The 20,786-nt window shown below is 43.1% G+C and overlaps 1 protein-coding gene across 1 annotated transcript in view; it reads right to left on the bottom strand.

Annotated features, from left to right (window-relative positions):
• Positions 1-20,786, bottom strand: part of LOC147710266 (steroidogenic factor 1-like) — a 438,859-nt gene that overhangs the window by 76,987 nt on the left and 341,086 nt on the right. The window contains exons 5-6 of the mRNA XM_086919966.1: positions 17,481-17,600; positions 6,816-6,963 (exon numbers count right to left, since the gene is read on the bottom strand). Coding sequence (XP_086776092.1) covers positions 6,816-6,963; positions 17,481-17,600 — 268 coding nt within the window. The remainder of the gene's footprint in view (positions 1-6,815; positions 6,964-17,480; positions 17,601-20,786) is intronic.

Genomic DNA, 20,786 nt, shown 5'->3' with positions numbered 1-20,786 from the left:
CCAGGCTAGTAGTTTCCCAAACCCTTCCCCATATTCATAATGGGCCAGTTTACTGGCATCCCACCTCTCTTGAACCCTTTTTTCTAAAAACTCAACTAGGTGTTCCCAGGCTTCATTCAACTTGCAGTGGAGCTTAGGCCTTAAAGTGACATTGTGACATTCAGTGAGGTTTTTCTGTGCCTTGTCAATTCTAGACTTACATTCCCTTAACCCCTTCCCTGCTTGGCACATTCCCCTGCTGTGCTGGGGGGACGGGGGCGCGCGCAGCCTCCCGTGCTCATGACGATCTCAGCTCGTCATGAGCTACAGTGCTCCTTTGCTCATGACGAGCTGAGCTCGTCTTGGCCGCACCCGTTTCTTTAGAACGCTCAGCACAGCAGGGGAATTAGCCCAGCGTGCGAGCGTTCTAAAGGCCATGACGAGCTCAGCTTGTCATGAGCACCGGAGCACTGTAGCTCATGACGAGCTGAGCTCGTCATGAGCAGGCAAGGGGTTAATTCCTTTGTCCCTTATTTTTCTAACCACTCTGTAACTTGTGTCCTTTTTTAACGCATCTACCACATCTTGAAATCCTAAAAGCCTTCTGTCTAAAGTCCACCTAAACTCAGTTTGATGGCTCTCCACAGAGACTACTAATTTTACTGCTGCATGATCTGAATGGTGTTCCGGAGGCGTGTGAATATTTTTTATTCTGATGAGCAAACTCTTTTCTAGAACCTGCTTTAAATCTCCAAATATACATTAGGTCAAGATTCCTAATAATCTGCTGTACGACCTACCTCATTTTGAGGGCATTTACTGTGCGTCTTAGTGAAGACTTTTCAAGAGCGGGATTCAACAATATATTGAACCCCCCCCCCCCGAGATAATAATGTTATACTGAGAATCAAGTAAGTGTCTATATAATTCTCCAAGAGGAGAAGGATCGTCTACGTTGAGACCATAATAGCCTACCAATGTGTATCCTGACTTGTCTATTTTGATATTGGTTACTATCCATCTGCCCCCTGTAGCTACAATGGAGCTCTCTATCTTAGCACATGCCGATTTTTTAAATAATATGGCTACTCCTTTTACATTGCATGATTGGTTAGTACTTACCAGGTGCACTATCCATCTATTTGTTTTAAGAATCTCATACCATTCCTCGCAGCAAAGGTGTGTTTTCTGTAATATTATTATATCATTTTCAGAAAGTTTAATTAATTCCAAAATCTTCCTCCTTCCTCTATGCACCATAAGGCCATTTGCATTCCGAGATAATACACTGATTTCCTGCTGGTTATGCATTCCTTATTTCTCTTCCACCCTCTGGTCACCTCCCTTTAGTGTACTGACTAATGTCATATATGAGGACCATTTTTTGTTGTTTTTTCCTTAATGCTCCCTTTATAGTCCCCATAATTACAAATATGTGTGCGTAGCCCTACTTACCTCGGTCCACCCCAACCTACCCTAGGGAACCCTCCCATTATCTAAACGGGGTAGAACATATTACCCCTAACACTCAAACTCTCCTACCTATCTTCTTATGTGTTCTTTTGCACATTGATCTGGCTAATTAAGCCCTCGACTTTGGAGACCTCCCTTATGTTGTACATTCTATTGCTCCATATGTCCCTTAGAGTCCCAGGAAACTTCAACTGTGCATTGGCCCAAAATGGTTTCAAAGTTTGAATATACTTCCCCAGCTCCCACTGACGGTTTTGTGTGATCTTCGCCATAACTGATCTGATGGTATAAAACCAGTCATCTTTTTGGAAATGTTTCACTTTGAGCGCAGCTGAAAGAATTGCCTCTTTGATAACGTAAGTACAAAAGTTTAGAAGAATTTTCCTTGGTTTGTCTCTTTTTGAGTTTCTCCTGAACGGGTCCCTATGAACCCTTTGAATATCTGATCTAGGTCCCACAACTGGATTTCGGGCATTGACTCTTTAAGAAAGCTTATTTCAAAGCTTTTCAGGTCTCCTCCTTCCATGCCCTCTAGAACATTTAGCAGCCTTAAATTATTCCTTCTGGAATTATTTTCTAATGACTCTAGTGTTTCCCTGATCTCTCTTTCACAAGTTATTAGGGATTGAATGTCTCTCTGATTAGACTTTAACTCTTCCATCAATATCCCAATCACAGTCTCCATCGTTGTTAACCTTGGGGAAACATCCTTTACAACGCAACTTTTACAACGCAGTGCCTTTGCGACACAACTTTTACAACGCAAACCATTACAATGCATTGCGCTGGGGGGCGCTCTAGGATAGGGAATACGTTTAATTTACTATCCAACACCTTCCCTAGTGTCCACGGGGACTGGTAAAAGCATGCGTTGTAACGTCATACATCCTAACCTTGCTGTGATATCTGCCATTTTAGCATCAAGGTTCACGCAAGACTCCTGGATTTTCGCTTGGTTGTTTTCAGAGATTGCAAATTTTTCTTTAATCTCCCTAGAAAGTGAGGCTCATGTCTGGATCCTCTGTGATACCTGCAGAATTGTTGATAGTAGTTATGTCTTCCATATAGGTGTGCAATTGTGACTGTTCCCATCTAAATTATCTTTGGATAGTGCAGAAAATCTATTGGAGGTGGGGAGATCAGTCACTGCGTCCAACTGTATATACTGGGTCTCTGGAGACCTTGTTGCGGCCATGTTCTCCTTAGCTATTTTAGCATTTGGGGAAGGCATGTTATCTTAGGGCTCTATTTCCTTTATTTTAAAGTAAGACCATAGGCATGGCGTAACTCTAGTTTTGCCCCCTGGGATTTTATTATTTGTCAACAACTTCCCCTGTCTCTCAACTTTACCTGATCATGTACAGTATCGAACCGGCTTATTTGTCCTACAAACTATGATGGCACTAGCCCGGTAGGCCACTTAGATCTAGTAACAAATCATTACTTACACCTATCAGAATTCACGCCATCAGAAGTGGAGGAAGATCTTTCTCCTTTCTTGCCCCCAATTTTTGGAACAAACTTCCTAGAAATCTGAGCACAATCACTGATCACAACAGCTTCTGCAAGAAGCTAAAAACACGGCTATTTGACAACTAATCAAGCAATCTCCCAGACCAGTCTGCAAGCGCCATGAGACTTTTGAGTGATACGCGCGTTGTACAAATATCCCTGATTTGATTGTGTGATGGTCTTGGTTTGCACATCCAGGGGAGGGGGACAACTATTGTATTAGAACCTCTATCTTTATTGTGCTCTCCCACCCCCTGAGCTACAGAGTGCCCAAACTCTGCATTTCTTAAGGAGTACCTGTGATGTACTGCTTTAACAGCGTCTACAGTGCGGTTGTTCCTGGAAGATAAATAATTATCTCTTTCTTCCCCCTGTCATCAATCACCTTTATGAGACGTTTCCACCCCTTCAGAATACTGCTGCAGGATAGAGTCAGGCCATCTAGCAGAATGTGTCTTTCCACTGTTGAAGGGGCACTTTAACCTTAAAGTCTCCCATGTCCCCTCCTTGCCTCCTGGCTACTGCCTCTGGAGCCCTACGCCAATGTTCCCTCCCATGGCAGCCATGACCCGGAAACCCACACGAGCCGCCACCCAATGAACCCTCCGTAGGTGCCCGGCCACACGGAGTAGAGGAGAACCCACACCGTGCAGAGCTGCTGGAAACAACGAAGCAGAATCTCCGGAGGCATCCGCGTCGCTCGAGGCATCAAATGTGGGGACCATAAATGGAGGTCTCTGATTCCAAGAGATTTCTAGTTGTTATATGCCGTGTGCTGCGCCATATCATCTGTTGTTTGTGCCCGAGTGCCGGTGCTCCAGGCCGAATGTGCTAGCAGGCCGCCATATTCCCCATAGTGTCAGGAATGATGTCATAATGGGACATACGAACATCGTAACACCTCATTTTTGTATGTGTCATTTGTTTCTCCTTTTAAGTAAAAAAGTTTATTTTCTTGTGTGCACCTGAGTGTTGAATTATTTTCTTTAACACTGTGATGCTCAGTACTAAGAGATATCTCTATGCATATATTGTTGATCAATTACATTTATATTTCATGAGTTAGGGTTTGAATGATCTCCTTGTCAGCCTTTTGTTATGTGGTTTACTTTTAGAAAGTTGGCATTTTCTTGTCCTAACCATTTAGTGCCGGCAGCATGATCATGGGCCACATGACTAGGTGAAGCTGGCAGTTGGTCTTCATGTATTGCTCCCAGACAGTGAGACAAACTGAAGGTAGGTGTTGGCAGTATTAGCCGCTCCGTTGTAACGTTGTGGAGGAGCTGTCATTTTATTTATTTATTTGTGTATTTTGTAAAGCGCACAGCTGCCCCAACGGGGCGTCCCGGCGCTGAGAACTCTGGAAACAGAGGGCATAGGATCAGAAAGCCAGTTTAAGAGGAGAAAAGATGGGTCTTCAGGGATTTACGGAATGCTGATTCTGTTTGGCAGGTGCGTAAGGCTAGCGGGAGCTTGTTCCAACGCTGAGTGGCACAGACCTCAAAGGTTTTTCCACCTGCACGAGATCGTTTAAATCATGGAGTTTCCAGGAAAAGTAGGGAATTGGAGCGTAATGTCCTGGAGTTGACATACGGTCGCAAGGTGTTTTTCAAATGGGCCGACCCATTGCCTTTTGACGCTCAGAAGGCCAGCGTCATGGCTTTGAAAACGCATCTTTTAGCAATGGGTAGCCAGTGCAGTTTACGAAGGTGTGGAGAAATATGATGTCTAGCAGGGATTCTCTCCACCAGCCGGGTGGCGGCGTTTTGGACCGTCTGAAGTTTATGACAAAGGCCTGCTGTGTTACCAAGGTAAAGGGCATTGGCATAGTCAAGATGGGATGTTATCAATGCCTGGATCATCATCTATCATATTTGCACATCACAAAGCCAGATCACTCTCACAAAGGGTTTGTTACTAGTCTTTTTTTTTAACCTAGACAAGCTGGGGCAATGACACCTTAGGGGGGTGGTAACCTCTAGAAGCTTCCTCCAAATCAAAATGCCACCAGGGATTAATGCTGGACCTAAAACCCCAACTCTTCAAAAGACTTCTGGACCCGTGGATTCTGCCAGAAATAAGAATTGCTATGCAGCTGAAAGGACTACCACTCTACTGAACTGCTGCTTTGAAGCACTGCTGTGCTTCTGTACTGTCCTTCTGCCCTCTGCCTGGGTGAGAAGAACTGGGCCTGTATCTGTTTAACCCAGGACCACCAGGGTGACTCCAAAGGCTATTTGGCTAGCCGCCTGGCTACAGCCTCAGGGAAAGAAGTTTTCAACACATTTGGAACCAGCAGCCAGACTCTGCCATCTGTGAATCCTAGCCTGCCAAGTGATCCGGAAGGTGCTCTGCCAGCTCATCTGTAGATCCAGCAGAACCGATGCATCTCCTCTGCTGCTTGGACTTTCCCTGCACAAGAACTTTGCATCGTCATCACAGTCTCATTGGAACTGCCGCTGTGCCATGCATATCAGACGCAGGCCCTCGCATCGCAAGCCTCTCAACAACAGGAGCATTCGATTGCAATATGAGACACTCCGTCACAATCCCCGCATCTTCTTTGGACCCAGCTGATGTGATACATATTCAGACGCAGGACTTAGCATTGCAAGCTCCCTCATCAACAGCCTCCTCAACGGAGATGCAAAACCTTGCATTGCAGCCCTGCAGGTCCTCTGATCTGGCACTGCACGATGCATCTCTGGCCAGGACCTCTCATCGCCTACTCGACGCAGGACTCTGCATCTCTTTGCAACCGGGATTTAAGGTAGTCTTGTTCAGCGAGCCCAACTGGATCCCTGTAGTCGCGCCCGTGCTCCATCGCAGTCAGCCTGAATCTTTGACTTTATCCTGGTCTAACCTGTCCAAATATCCACAGTTAGCGTTCTGTGGTTTTTGGTGCTATATTAAATAAAAATCTTTAAAACTGCATATCTACGATTCTGACTGGATGTTTGCTCTTTTGATCTTGATTTATTCATTATAAATGTACTCTATTTTTCTAAATTTGGGTGGGATTTTTCTTGTGTTGTGTTTCCATTTAATTACTTTTTGAAGTGCTGCATAGATATTTCACTCATTGCCTCTGAGTTAAGCCTGACTGCTCTGTAGCAAGCTACAAGGGGTTTAGCGCAGATGAATTTGGGGTTTGCTTGTGACTTCACCCTGACAAGGATTGTCGTTGCTGCATGAGAAGGGGTTCACCCCCCCCTCATCCTGTAACCCAATTCCTCACGTTGGTAATTAACTTTGTAATTATTGTATGCAACATCTTTTTTTTTACTGTTGTTTAGTGCTTATATAAGCAAAAGTATCAAGTATTGGCAAAGCCAATACATCTTGCCTCCATTTTGAGAATGGGGTACAACATTTTAAAGCCGCTTTGGTGAAAAAAGAAAACAAAACAAGTTTGTATTCTGTATGTAATGAAGGTATGAGATAAATCTTTGAATGTCTGCTGACCTGAGTGCATTTTTCACAGGTAAGATAGTCCAATATGCATCTGAATGCAGGCACTTCACCGGAGGTGGAATGATACACCAAACAGCTAATAGCATAGAAAAAAAGAGTAACAATCTTGTAGAAGGAGTGAAAGCCAAATCTATGAATATTTAATTTAATTGGTAACAACAGGTCTGGCAGTCAACTGTGCAGTCAAGCCAGATATAAAAGATTTAGAAAAAGAAAGGGTCTCTCTCAATGCAACGGAATACCAACTAACACCTTCTTGCCTATAATCAGAGAGATGATTCTCAGCTGGAGTTGAACAACACGATTCATTCATTTTGAGCAGAACATAGTGCATACTAACCTAACACCAGAGCCATAGAACAGATTAAAGTACTTACCCACACTGAAGAGAATGAGGAACTTCAGACAGACAAATTCCTGCCGGTCAACTTGTAAAGAATGCAACTGGATAACCAGCTCCTGTGATTTCAATACCAGATTGTTCAGCGATGGCCCAGCCTGGGCAGCAATCGTAGATATGTCAATCTACAAGGAAGACAAATACAGTTATCCAATCCAACAATGTAGTGTTTGTAGTTTTTAGAAAGAGACTGTGAAACTTGCGAATTTATGTGCAAAGTTATAATACTTCCATGGCAAAAACCATGAGTCACCGACAACAAATGTCTTAAGAACTTGGGGCAAAATATGCTGGTTGCTATTCACAAACCATAATAAAACTTTTTCCTGAATTTTTTGTTCGGTATTATGTAGAGCTAAACTATTTCAGACACTTTCATCCTCCAACAGAGAAGCTACAAATATCTTGTTTTCTCTCTCTCCAGCATTGAGAATTACAGACAAGCTCAATCAGAATACATAGTTTCAGAAGAAATTGGAGGTACCTCATCAGTGTTATTGCAGATATGTTCTCCCACAAAGATATTTTATAATAAATAAAAATAACATTTAAAAATATATCAAGAAGTCCATTGTTATAGAAATAAAACATGCTTACAGGACAAACCTCGGTAGTTCCATACTCATTTTATCAATATTCTTCATAGGCTTGGAACATTATCCAATAGGTTTCTATCTTTCTCAATACTTATCAGCTTACTGGTTTTGTGTCCTGCATACATCACCTGTTACAATGACCTATGCAAAATCTGAACAACCCTGAAGAACTCTCATGTTCACCCATGCAACTTGTTGCCTTATTTTCTCTATAGATACCGTTACCGCCTTCTCCATTTAGACTGGCTACAGCTTCGTTCTCCGTAAGGGACTACAAAGAGGACAAACTGAAAAAGTTCATAGTTGACTCTATGAGATCCTCTCAATAGAAGCTCTTTGCCAGGTTTTGAGCCTGTGCTCCCACCACTGTTGCTACCTGCAGCTGATCAAATCTGAACTTTGTAAAGAGCCTTATTGTATCCAGAGTGTCATCCTATACAAATATTCTTCAAAGAGAAAGGGCCAAGTCAGGAGATTTCATGAAGTCTTCACAAGTGCTGTTCCAAAAAAGTGAGAACATCTGTTTAAATTAATAAACTTCATAAGAATATATTTGGCTAAATTTGAAAAAGGGGTTTGTAGCACATATTTTGGGAATCATGAAACTCTTACCACTGCCTCTCCTGGCCAAAAGGCACAGCAGGAGAACGGGTGCCTTATGGCTGCTGTACCCCAATGGAACCTGTATACTTCTTATTGATGTATGCTGTAAAAGTCCAGCCGATTGCCTTTCTGTAAGACCCTTGCAAGGTCCTATGCCCAGAACGTAAAGCTCTTTCTAGTCCATGCACCCACCCTGTTGGTCTTCAGATTTCCATTTTCTGCGGCAGGAAGTTTTACCTTTAATGAGCAGGACATCCTATGGATGGAAAGGATCAGCTTCTGGGGCCAGCAAAGTTGGGAATCATAAACTGCCTTGACTTGTCTTCGTTGAGGGCAAAGGTTCTCAACCTCTTCTGACTTTCAAGGGGAAGATTAAAGTCTATGTGCTCCTAGTATCCCTACTTTGAATGTTCATATAGTTACAGATTTGTGTCTGATTTGTTCTTCAAGCTTAAAACAACTAATCGAGGTACGCATGTTGGTACTCGAAGGTCATGGACATTTAGAGTATGATCAGTGGGTTTGAGCAACCCAAACTGATTGGTACTGATTGGTGTTTATGGAAAGGGATTAGAAGTGTCCTCACTTTAATACTTATATATTACTAGCAGCCCGTCCCGACGTTGTCCGGGTATGAAATAGAATGTGTGTAATGTGACACACTCATTCACGTGTGCCCCCGCTATAGGGCCATCGGCGACCGTCTAACAATTAGAATTGTGTGAGTCTTGAATGATTGTTTCCCGCGTTAAACATCCATTATTCCGCAACTTTCTTTGCGCATACCATCACTCCACATACATTTCATTACCATGACTCCGCAATGCCATTATAATGCATGGCATTACAATTTATATGCCTTTACCACACATACATTTACAACGAAATTCGTTGTAAATGTATGAATGGTAAAAGCATGTTTTTTTTAATGTTTGGATAAGGTAAGTATGGGTATAGGGGTATATGTTTTGGGGTACTGAGGTATATGTTTTGGGGTGTTTGGGTATTTTAAGGGTTCAGATATAGTTTTGGTTTACGGGGTAGAGGTTTTTTTTATTAGGGTTTAGGGATAGGTATGGGTTTTGGGGTACAGGGGTATTTTTAGGGTTCAGGGCTAGGTTTGGATTTTGGGGTACAGGGATATTTTTAGTGTTCAGGGATATGTTTGGGTTTTGAGGTACAGGGGTATTGTTAGGGTTCAGGAGTTGGTTTGGGTTTTGGTGTACAGGGGTATTTTAGAGCTCAGGGATAGGTTTGGGTTTTGGGGTACAGGTTTTTTTAGGGTTCAGGGGTAGGTTTGGGTTTTGGGATACAGGGGTATTTTAGGGTTCAGGGATAGGTTTGGTTTTTGGGGTACAGGGGTATTTTTAGGGTTCAGGGCTAGGTTTGGGTTTTGAGGTACAAGGTATTTTAGGGTTCAGGGCTAGGTTTGGGTTTTGGGGTACAGGGGTATTTTTAGGGTTCAGGGCTAGGTTTGCCAAAGAGCGTCGGTGTGGGTCATAAAAAAATAAGAACACTCCGCAATGTTTATAACGCAGGACTATTACTCCGCAACGCCATCATTTCTAAAACTTTTACATCGCATATGACTTTATCACGCATGCCATTATAATGCAAATGCATGTGAGGTAAAGTCATATACATTGTAAAAGTGCATGAATAAAAAATTAAATATATGTTTGTATATATGTGTATATATATATATATATATATATATATATATATATATATATATATATATATATATATATACACATTTTTTAATTTAATTAAAAAATGTATTCTTTTAAATTGCATTATTGATATTATTTTTATTTATTTATTATTTTATTTTATTACCTTTTACACCCTAAAAACGAATCCCACCCTGGTCCCTTTAAATACCCCTGCACCCCATAATCATGCCCACAGCGTTTGTCACGGCCCCAGCGTGTCTCGCCCCAGCGTGTCACGCCCCCAGCGTGCCCCTTGATGCAGCGCAATTGCATAATTGGTGCCTGTATGTACGACTCACGTGGAATGAAGGGTGGAACGTACAACACGCCCCCAGCGTTTGTCACGCCCCAGCACAGGCCCATAGCAGTTTGAGTCATGCCCCTGGCACACGCCCACAGCAGAACGCAGACACGCCCACAAGGGACTACTTTGCTGGCACAGTTCTTTTACCTTTTAAATGCATATGGTGGCCGTCTGCATAGCCTATGTCCTTCTGCTGCAACTGCCCTTTCCAACGCTGTATTGGGTGTTGTTATTGGTGCTGTGGTTACTGAGATTACCCGCCTCAAAGGTTTGGGCTCTCTCTTTATAATATTAGTATGGATATCAAAACTCCAGTTTCCACATTGTGACCAATGTGCCCCCACTGGCAGTAACCACTGGTTATATATTCGATTGTGTTTTCATAGGAAAAGCATGTATTCTTTTTCCAATAACATTGGCGCCATTTGATGAATCTTCACAAAACTTCCCAAATAAATGTTCTTTCACCTCAGCTACAAACTGGCACGTTTCAGAGTGATCTGTCAGCCAGGACCAAGAAGATGGGGGCTCCAAAAGCAGGCTTTCCACACAAATATTTCATTAGGAACTGTAGATTCAGCTGCATCCCAAAAGGCTGAACAGATTTACACCAAATTTGACAGAAAGCTGAAACTTGCTCCAGAAAGTGTGCTTTTATAATTTGATGTAAATCTGGTTAGTAATTTGTGAGCACTAAATGCTAAAACAAAATTTATATATCATGTCGCGCAGGTTCCGCAGACCAGACAGATCTCAAGCTGAGATCTGATTGGCTACCTCCACATCAAAAACAATGTGATGACTGCCATTTTAAGACTCAAGAGTTAGTCGCCCAGTCCTAGAAAAAAGTTTTAAAAAGTGTAATGGGGCTCGGTGGGGATAGACTGACCCCCTAGAACTGGTGTGGGAGGGCTCATAAGGACCCCTCCCTGGCGCCCAAACATTTTTTTATAATTTTACTGAGAATTTACGGTGGATCCGAGAATCAGCTGCAGCATTCTAAAATCAGTGCTCGTGCTACAAAAAAAATAATACATCCCTAGTGTGGGCCGGGGCCCGGAGGAGGGAGGAAGGTGCAAACACAACTTTAGGGGAGTGGGTCCATGCCCCCATTAAGCCTATAGGAGACCCCAAGAAACCCCATTCCCTACGACAAATTTAAAATAAAAGGGGATGAACGACCCCGCACCTCAAGTCTCAGAAGTCCCTGGGGACCCCATCACCAGTTTTTACACCACATGAACTCTTTGCTAGGTTCTGCCGGAGGTCGCTGGTGCACGCAAGCATCTGTATCGCGTGTATTAGTCCTAAGGCCTCCATCAATGGCCTCTCCGAAGCTTACAGTCCCAGGCACCAAGGTGCTAAAAGGGAAATCCAAGAGCCCTACGTACAACCCCCACTTAAAGCCCATATCACCCTGTCCCCTTCCATGCAATCACATGCGCCTAAAGGAACACGATTGAGGTAATATTAGAAAATGTATATGGTGAAGACATGCCAGTGAGCAAACATCCAACACAAACGGCATAATTTCAGGTGTCCTGAAGGGACAGCCCGCATTTACGGCACCCTACAAGACCCGACACCCCCAAGTTTGACATTTATCGTTACGATATATTGCGCCTTTTTTTACTTTTGTGGAATAACTTGCAAATTTTGGGGTTAACCCACCAAAATCCGCATGTCTCAGTAAATATTTGGCCTTTTTCCCCTGTTAAATTTTGGCAGGTTTGTCCTGCAGAAATTTAGTGGAGGATGCAAACTTTATTGTGTCCAGTAAAACTGGTCATGGTAAACATCACATCACTTATAAATGTGATCCTAGTACAAAACTGTCTTTGCACAGGGATGGCAGCATAATGGGCCAACGCTAACTAGCCCCAGAAGCTGCAAAATACAAAAACACAAATGTGATTCTGGCACAATTAGAAGATTAGCGAGTGGATTCCTGTGGGAAATGTCAATTTTAGAAGAATTGGGAAAGTCGCTGATCAGCCCACCAAAACATGCATTTATTCATATGAAATGTTACCTTAAAAGGATAAAGACTATGGAGGGTCTGCTTCGTGCAGTGCGCACCTGTCTGAAAATCTAGCCTTCCCCTGTGTTTGTAAATGATACTCCAACCCTTTACAAAAGAAGGTATTTGTTTCTCTCATTTTATGGATTTCGGTGCACAGAAAGTCGCCAAAAATAAATGACTAAAAAGAAGTATGGAGTTGAAAAGGAAAACATTGGTATGAGGTTGAGAGGGCAGTTGGAAGGTAAGAGGAAAAAAAGGAAGCAGTAAAGGGAGTAAACGAAGGAAGGTGGGCAGAAGTGAAAGAGACGAGGAATGAAGAAGGAATCAATGGAGAGAAGGGAAGAGAAAAAGGAGGAAAGTTGGAGGGAAGACGGAGTGACTGTGAGGTAAGAAAGGGAAGGTGGGAGTGAGGCAGGAAGGAAAGAACATCGAGGTGAAAGGAAGGCCAGAAGGATCGAAGGGAGGCTGGACAGGGATGAAATGAAGAAGAAAGGGATGCAGAGAGGAGGGAAAGTAAGGAGGAAGGATGAAAAGAGGAAGTGGCAAAAGGATGGATGCGTGGAGAGATGAGTGAGGGAGAGAAAATGCGGTAACAGAGGAAAAAGAAGTATAGTAGGGAAGAAAGGAAGAAAACAGAAAAGTAGGGAAGGGGTAGATACAGAGACAAAGGGGAGGAATTAAAGTAGTAGGGAATGAAAGAAGGAATCATAGGAGGGAGGGCATGATGTAGGGGCTGGAGCAGGGAGAAAGGGAAGGACCTACAACAGATTTATGACAATTAGGAAACTAGAAGCAATACCAAAGTGACAATGAAATATGAAGGAGGGAATGGCAGCAAGAAAGACAAATGAAAAACAAGAAGATACATGAAAAAAAGAAGAAAAGTTATGAAGAATGCTATGAAAAGCATATATGAAGGAATCGTGGAAGATAGGAAAGTGAACTGACAGAAAAAAGTATGGATGAAAGCTAGACAACTTAAGCTAAACAAGAATTTATAGCAAGAAGAAAGAAAAACGAAACACAAGGAATAACTGGTGAAAAAGGAATAAAGAATGATACAGAAGAAATGTAAAAGCAAACCAGTACAATATATAAAAGCAAAAGAATAAAAAAAAAGAAAAAAAGTGGAGGGTCAAATATCAAATCAGTTGTCAGTTTTCTTAGACTAACAGGCTCTATTAAAGTATGCACTGGGAACAACTCTCCATCGTGCTCTCTGTATACCACATTTACAAACATAGAAAACATGCACATAGTTGTGGTTTTCTTGACAACAGGGTGATACGCGTCATTCCTTGATACAGAATACTGTTAATTGCGACTTAAACGACGAATGACGCATTGTGCGGCATTTATCGATTTCTTTGTTGTACTTTCTAAGTACAACTTAGCTGTTCCCAGCAGGCACTTAACCTCCTGTGAAGATGTTGGAGCTAGATTCCAACTCCTGTGTCTTGTCTTCAGAAGTGCCTGTTGCTGCTGTGAGTGGGGCCATCCTGTGTGAAGTACTCTCGACAGAACAAAACCTGAGGCCACTGCTCCGTCTGATTTGCCTCTCTGTGAAGCAGGCGGTGATGAGCCTTCAGAGCTAACCTAAGTGCAGTCTAAAGAGCGGGGATGTTCTGTTTTTCAAACACAGAGCTTTAACTTAAGGGTGCGCCTTCTGCAGGGAATGCTTACCTCGGAAATACTGCTAAAGAGTCAAGTCTTGGAGGTAAAGAAATTGTGACGAAAACAAAGATGACGTTTGATGTTTGGGGAGAGAAGGGGTCTCCAATCGTTTCTGTAGTAAGAGCTACTTATGTTGAATGACAATCATTCCATTAGTGGCCACGAGATGCCAGATTGCCAGCAGTGATCACCTGAGTGGATCAGGAATGGTTGCAGGTAAGCCTGGGCGGAGTTTGCGGAGTTCTAGTCTGTGTAACTCCACGAAGTGCTACAAAAACTCTGCCGTGCTCCGTGGAGTTCCGCTAGCGGAAGAGTCTATTAAGTCGCGCTGCTCGCACTGATTTTAAGGGGCGGGAGTTTGCCCTGTACTGAATAATCAGTGCGAGCAGCACTCTGGGCCGCGCCGCAGTGCACTGCTGCTTTCTACTCCAGCGTCAGCCTCCTCAACGTGAACAGTTGTGATCTGCCGCGACCGCCCACGTTGAGAAATCTTGCTGGGAGGAGATCTAGCGTGTGATTGTTTTCTTGTGAACACTCACCAACTTCACGTTGGCAAGTCACGAGAGAGAAAAAAACTCTGCTTCGCGTCACTTCGCAGAGTTTTGAGGAACTCCATGAACTCTGTCGGTGGAGCGGAATTCTTCACCCACCCTTAGTTGACAACATTAATGTCAAAAAGGCTTGATTAATTTGGAATCCCTCTATATGGGGAATACACAACAGTCATATCTACAATGCTCCCACACCGAGGTCACACCAAGGTCATAATGTTAGGAAGAAGTCTTCCAAAAGCTGCATGATTTATCGCCCAAATATCAGCCTTAAATATATTTTGGCAATCAACCTTTTTTCTCAGCATAAGAATTCCGAAAAGACACCATTTGTTCTTGAAGACAAGCTTGTTAATTTTGGTAACATTATATATAATCAACCAAGTAAAAGCTTCTAATTCAGTAGGCTGAGCTGCAATCAGGAACCTACTTAGCTTATGAGAGCTACCAGTAGCTCACAAGCTACTCATCGGGTCACTTAGCATCATAGCTCAGTCCATCATAACACCATGGAAAGACCTGGCACCAGAAACAGACCTGCCTCTCTGCTGCGTACAGTAGAAAAGTCTGGATATTTGTTTTAATTTACCTGTATTGTAGAAATCAGAAGTGTTTATGTGATAGAAAAATCTATCAGTCTGCCTCTGCATGAATTAATAAAGGTGAGTTTAAAGATCATCCCTGGCATCAACAGCACTATCACAGAGTGAACTACAATAGTATTTTTCCTGTTCCTTTAATGCCATAAAAACCATGGAAGGACAATTTAGGCAATGAAAAAGACAGGTCTGTAGCAATGTAGACACAATAAAAAGACTATCTCTTCAGTACTGATGATAGCCCAGCTATATCTACAGTGATAGACACATAAATAAGGAAACTTCTTTTGTACTGCTCAAGATTTGTTCTCTGTCCATTTTAAAGATGTCACACATGATGTGAGAAGCACGACCTATGCTGGCAAAGGGGTGGGGGCTGAGGAGGCAAGTCTTTGCACAGTTCTCAAGGGTCTTTTGGCCCACTCATAGCATTTAATTACAAATATTAGGACATTGTTCGTTAGGCCTATATATTCAGGGCCACAATTGACCTATACATGTTTGTGAACCACCCTGAATTTGAGGATGACACCTATGAATATTTATCAACAATTTAAAGAATAATATTTAATTGGACTCCAAGAAGGCACACCAACTCCTGTACTGCTCAATGAGGTCTTCTCAGAACTTAAGGGCTCATTATGATGTCATGACATTCGCCACCGCCGATCCAGCGGTGGCGACCGTCACGTCATCGTAGCGAGTGAAACCCCGACATATTACCAGCCAACAAGTAAGCAAAGGTATAAGAAACTGTACCCCACTCCTCTTCTGCCCTAAAATGACCGGAAGTAAGTTGGAATGAGAAAATTATATTATATAAATATTATGTTTGGGGTTTAAGAGAGAGAAACTATGTGAAACTAAACGAAAAAAAAAACTGTTATCGTTTTGTGCCCTCTAGAGATTGTTTTCAATGTTTAGAGAATGCACAAAGTCGAAGAATACCTATAAATAATATAAGGAAATAAGAGGGAGAGTCAAAGGGACCCCTCAATGTAATGGGAGCTCTTTTCCTCTCATAATTTTGGAATAAGATGATCTAAAGTTATGTTTCCAGCAGACTTGGGGAGCAGCCTTCATGTCAGGACTGTTCAGTTCTTGATCATGTGTTTTATGTTGCAACAACCTAGGTGGATAACAGACCATGAACCTCGCTTTGATGAAGAAGAATCTGCAAGCCATGATTGGTCGGTCAGTCGTAGGTCACACATTTAAAGTTGTGTGAGCACCACCACCTGCAAGGGTAGAAGACCATAAAGCCCCCTTCAACGAAGCAGAGGCTCTATAACCACCTTTCTGCCGGAATTGAGGGAGGTAATGTTAAGTTAAGACAGCTTCTTGCTCTCCCGGCATGAAACGTCAGTCCTCCATGAGATAATCCACTTGTCAACTCAAGGGCTATGCCACGACCACCTATGCAAGTAGACCTCTCTGGTTCATTTACATGGACCTTGATAAACGTTTGATCAATAATGCGGAGGGGGCTAATAGCTGCGGTCGGTGGTGAAGTGTCAGTAAATAACCTTCTGTTGGACATATCAAGTGCCCAGGTAACCGTCAGAGAGTGGTTAACACAAGCAGAGCCAGACCCCATAGAGAAATACCCCTTAGCACAGCTTGTGGAAAAATGACTGTAGGTTATGCCAAGCATTCGTACATAATGCTCTCATTGAGCGATGCCATTGGTTAACGTCATGGAATGTTAAACCCATGGGTGAATTATTCTGGACCCGGGGGGGGGGGGGGGGTGGGTAGAGGTGCATCATTCTATAAATGGTCAGGGAGGTAGTGCAGTGTGTTTAATGCTCATATTTTGAGGGTAACGGACAGTGGTCCTAAGCTGAAGTGTTGGGTTGTTGCACTCTTCACACTAACCAAAGAGACTGTTACATGGTTGAGGACACCAGTTCACTACTGGGCCACCATTTAGGACCTTGCACAAAATGTGCAATGGGACTGGTGTTGAGGTTCAATAACAGACCCTTATGTGTGGCCATTGATCTGTCAGTGTGGGTAACAGCACCTGCTAGTGCCCCTGAACGCCTCACTGTGCACACGTGTATTAGAGTAAGTGCGATTGGGCATTCACCATTCCTGACTGTTGTACATGGATGCATCTACGCCTTGTGACTATTGGTGGATACAAGCAAAGATCAACTTTGAAAACTCTAGTAACAATTTTTTAGCAAAGCTGATTAAGGTCCTTGTGGCAAGTATACTTGCTTAGGTCTGTGTGAGTTTCTGCATCTTTGTCTGCCGGAGTATACTACCAAGCGAGGCGGTCTTTGCAATTAATCTCTGCCTTTTGTCTAATCTGAGTCATAATCTTTGTTTTCATGCACCAATGGTCCCAATAGTATGTCACTCAATAGCTATGAAGCAGTTCCCACAAAATAGAGCCACAAAGTACGAGCAATGGATATGCAAACAATTTTCGTCCTACTAAGGCCCCAGGTTTGAAAATGTGTGGATGAGAATGGTGACATGTACTTAAGAGAGCAACAGGTGTGTTTTGTCAGACTCGTGCAAGCACTTCTGCTGTGTGAAGTGCCACCACAAAGAGACCTCTGTTACCTCTTGGCCAGTGACGAGGAGTATGCTGTTCTCCTTCCCATGTTGAATCTGGCGGTAAATGTGATCGAAAACCAGCAGCTCACTCCAGCAGTTCTGCAGCAGTATCATCTGATCGCCCACCTGAAAGAGACGCAGAGGGAACATGCTTCAATTAGTAGCCATCAGACAGAAGACGATTAACTTGGCAGGTATCAGATCAAAGCGGGAAGAAAGTTCCCTTAGCACCCTTCAGAGCCCAACGTTCAGTTAGTAACCTTCAGAGCCCAGAGGGAAGAAAGTTCAGTTAGCAGCTATCAGAACCCAGAGGGAAGAAAGTTCAGTTAGCAGCAATCAGAACCCAGAGGGAAGAAAGTTCAGTTAGCAGCCATCAGAACCCAGAGGGAAGAAAGTTCAGTTAGCAGCCATCAGAACCCAGAGGGAAGAAAGTTCAGTTAGCAGCCATCAGAACCCAGAGGGAAGAAAGTTCAGTTAGCAGCCATCAGAACCCAGAGGGAAGAAAGTTCAGTTAGCAGTCATCAGAACCCAGAGGGAAGAAAGTTCAGTTAGCAGCCATCAGAACCCAGAGGGAAGAAAGTTCAGTTAGCAGCCATCAGAACCCAGAGGGAAGAAAGTTCAGTTAGCAGCCATCAGAACCCAGAGGGAAGAAAGTTCAGTTAGCAGCCATCAGAACCCAGAGGGAAGAAAGTTCAGTTAGCAGCCATCAGAACCCAGAGGGAAGAAAGTTCAGTTAGCAGCCATCAGAACCCAGAGGGAAGAAAGTTCAGTTAGCAGCCATCAGAACCCAGAGGAAAGAAAGTTCAGTTAGCAGCCATCTACCTCACAACACAGACAACACAATGCATCGTTATTTGCCTCAAAGATTAATACAAGGCTTTTATAAGGTTTTTGTGTTGTGATAAACCACAGTTTTCCTCCAAACCTTCCACCACAACTCCAATAGGTTGCCTCTCGATGCTACTCGAGCATAAAAAGCCCCTCAAAATGCAAACTGAGATAGAACAATTTTCTGGCTTGGAATTATGATGCAAATATACAATTGACGTGAACCAATCGGAGACAAAAATGAATGGGGGACTCATACAGCAATCTAAAAAATTTGCAAAATATTTGTAGAGTGAAAAAAGAGGGTCAGAGGGCGCCACGAGACAGCTGCTCTCTTGGGTCATGAGGGCCTGGATGAGAGGATGAGTCCAGCCACTAGAACACCCTTACACAGCAGTGTGTCCGAGACTTTGTGCTTGCACATGCGCAGACCAGCAGAGTGTGTCCATTTGCATTCTTCATGCAGAGCAATGGAGATATAGCAAAGCCGACTGGTTGACTGTGAGTAAAAATAAACTACTAGGAGAACAAGAAGCAAAGCACCCATGAGTGACTGGATTATTTGTGGAAATATTTGGAAAGACACTTAAGACGTCACTATCAGAAACACAGAGTAGGGTTTGAAGATCAGCAACAGAAGGGGACCTTAAAATGTTCCTAAATTTGTTTTACTTTGTTCAGCTGTTGTTTTGGAACTTGGCTACTGGCTGGACGTACACATTACTGTAACGCATGATAACCCTACTAAGACCCACATTATAAATGGAGTTATTCCACCTGCAATCATACTTTCGAATAGGATTCCGCCACTCGTAATTCCAAGCAGACCATTCCTTTAGGGTCTAAAATGTCCAGGTATTTTAATTCAGCACCTGGCAATCCTGGGTCCACAATCTGCGGACATTGGACTTCCAGACCTGGACGCACTGGGCCCAGTTTCACAGTAAAACCACTGCTGTGAGTGGTGCAAGGTCTGCGGGCAGGAGGAGCCTTACCTGCCTCCTGTCTCAACCCTGCAGTAACACAAGGATGCTCCTGGCATAGGGGGAGCCCCAGAGCACAGGTGGGGCAAACAACCTGCCTTTTCCACTCCACCATACCCCTCCCCACACAGCAGATATTCCCTCCTGCTCAGAGCACGCAGAAAATATGTTGAGGAGTGACAAGAAAGGTTTGTATTGAGTGTGCATACAAGATCATGTCTCTAGTATTCATCTAAATTCTTCTGGCCAACTTGGCGCCTCCTTCCTCTTGACGCGTTTATGAAACATGGTGGCCACGTGCTTCGTGTTCGCCTCTTTATGGGCTCGCGCTCTTCGTCCCTGAACACAGTTAGAATAGCCACGGGACGTGGCATGCAGCAAGTGGCTGTCATTTTGTCTCTTAAGGCCTGGGGTGAGGAGGAAGAGTGTGAGAAGAGGTGCCTCATTCCTGCATCCTCACCTTCTCATCCTCTGGGTCTTGAGACACCTGGGAGAGGCAGAGATAGCACAATGTGGCTTCAGGGAAGAAACTGTCTCTCGAGCGCTTCCCGCCAGACCTTAGAGCCCAGGCAGTGGTGGTAGGAGTGGCAGTCAGTGCCATCCTCTCCCCCCCTTTCCATGGGTCTGGGAGGCCTAGGGCGGAGAGCGAAATTAGCAGCGGGGACGGTGACAAACAGCTCGGTTGTACACTGGTGTGAGTGAAGTCACAATACTTGACAACAGCTACCAGCATGTGCTGCGTTCAGTTATGGAAACTTGGGGGGTCACAGTTAAAGTCTGCAGTGTGCTCAGGGTTCAGGTCTACGGTCTCTACATCTCTTTTAGCACGTCATTTGATATTAGTGTCAAGATCCTTCTTTGGTGTAGTAGTGAGAAAGAAGGAAAGAATGGAAAGAAGGAAGGGAAGGAAAGAAAGAAAGAAAGAAAGAAAGAAAGAAAGAAAGAAAGAAAGAAAGAAAGAAAGAAAGAAAGAAAGAAAGAAGGAAAGAAAGAAAGAAAGAAAGAAAGAAAGAAAGAAAGAAAGAAAGAAAGAAAGAAAGAAAGAAAGAAAGAAAGAAAGAAAGAAAGAAAGAGAGTAAGGAAAGAAAGAAAGGAAGGGGTTAAGAAAAGAAAGAAAGGAAGGGAGGAAAGAAAAAGAAAAATGAAAGAAAGAAAGAAAGAGAGTAAAAATAGAAAGGAAGAAAGGAAGGGGGGAAAAGAATGAAAGAAAGAAAAGGAGTGAAAGAAAAAAGAAATAAAGATGGAAGGAAGTAAAAAAGAAAGAGAGGAAGTAAGGGAGTAAAAGAAAGAAAGAAAGAAGAAAGGAAGTAAAAGAAAGAAAGAAGAAAGGAAGAAAGAAAGGAAGTAAGGGAGTAAAATAAAGAAAGAAAGAAAGTAAAATAAAGAAAGATGAAAGAAAGAACAAAGGAAGTAAAGATAAAGACATAAAAAAGAAAGAAAGAAGAACGAAAGAAAGAAAGAAAGAAAGAAAGAAAGAAAGAAAGAAAGAAAGAAAGAAAGA

This window comes from Lissotriton vulgaris, chromosome 5, assembly GCF_964263255.1.
Source record: "Lissotriton vulgaris chromosome 5, aLisVul1.2, whole genome shotgun sequence".
In the NCBI taxonomy this organism is placed as follows: Eukaryota; Metazoa; Chordata; class Amphibia; order Caudata; family Salamandridae; genus Lissotriton; species Lissotriton vulgaris.
Note: the sequence above shows the minus strand (reverse complement) of the source record. Positions and strands in the feature narration are given on the sequence as shown.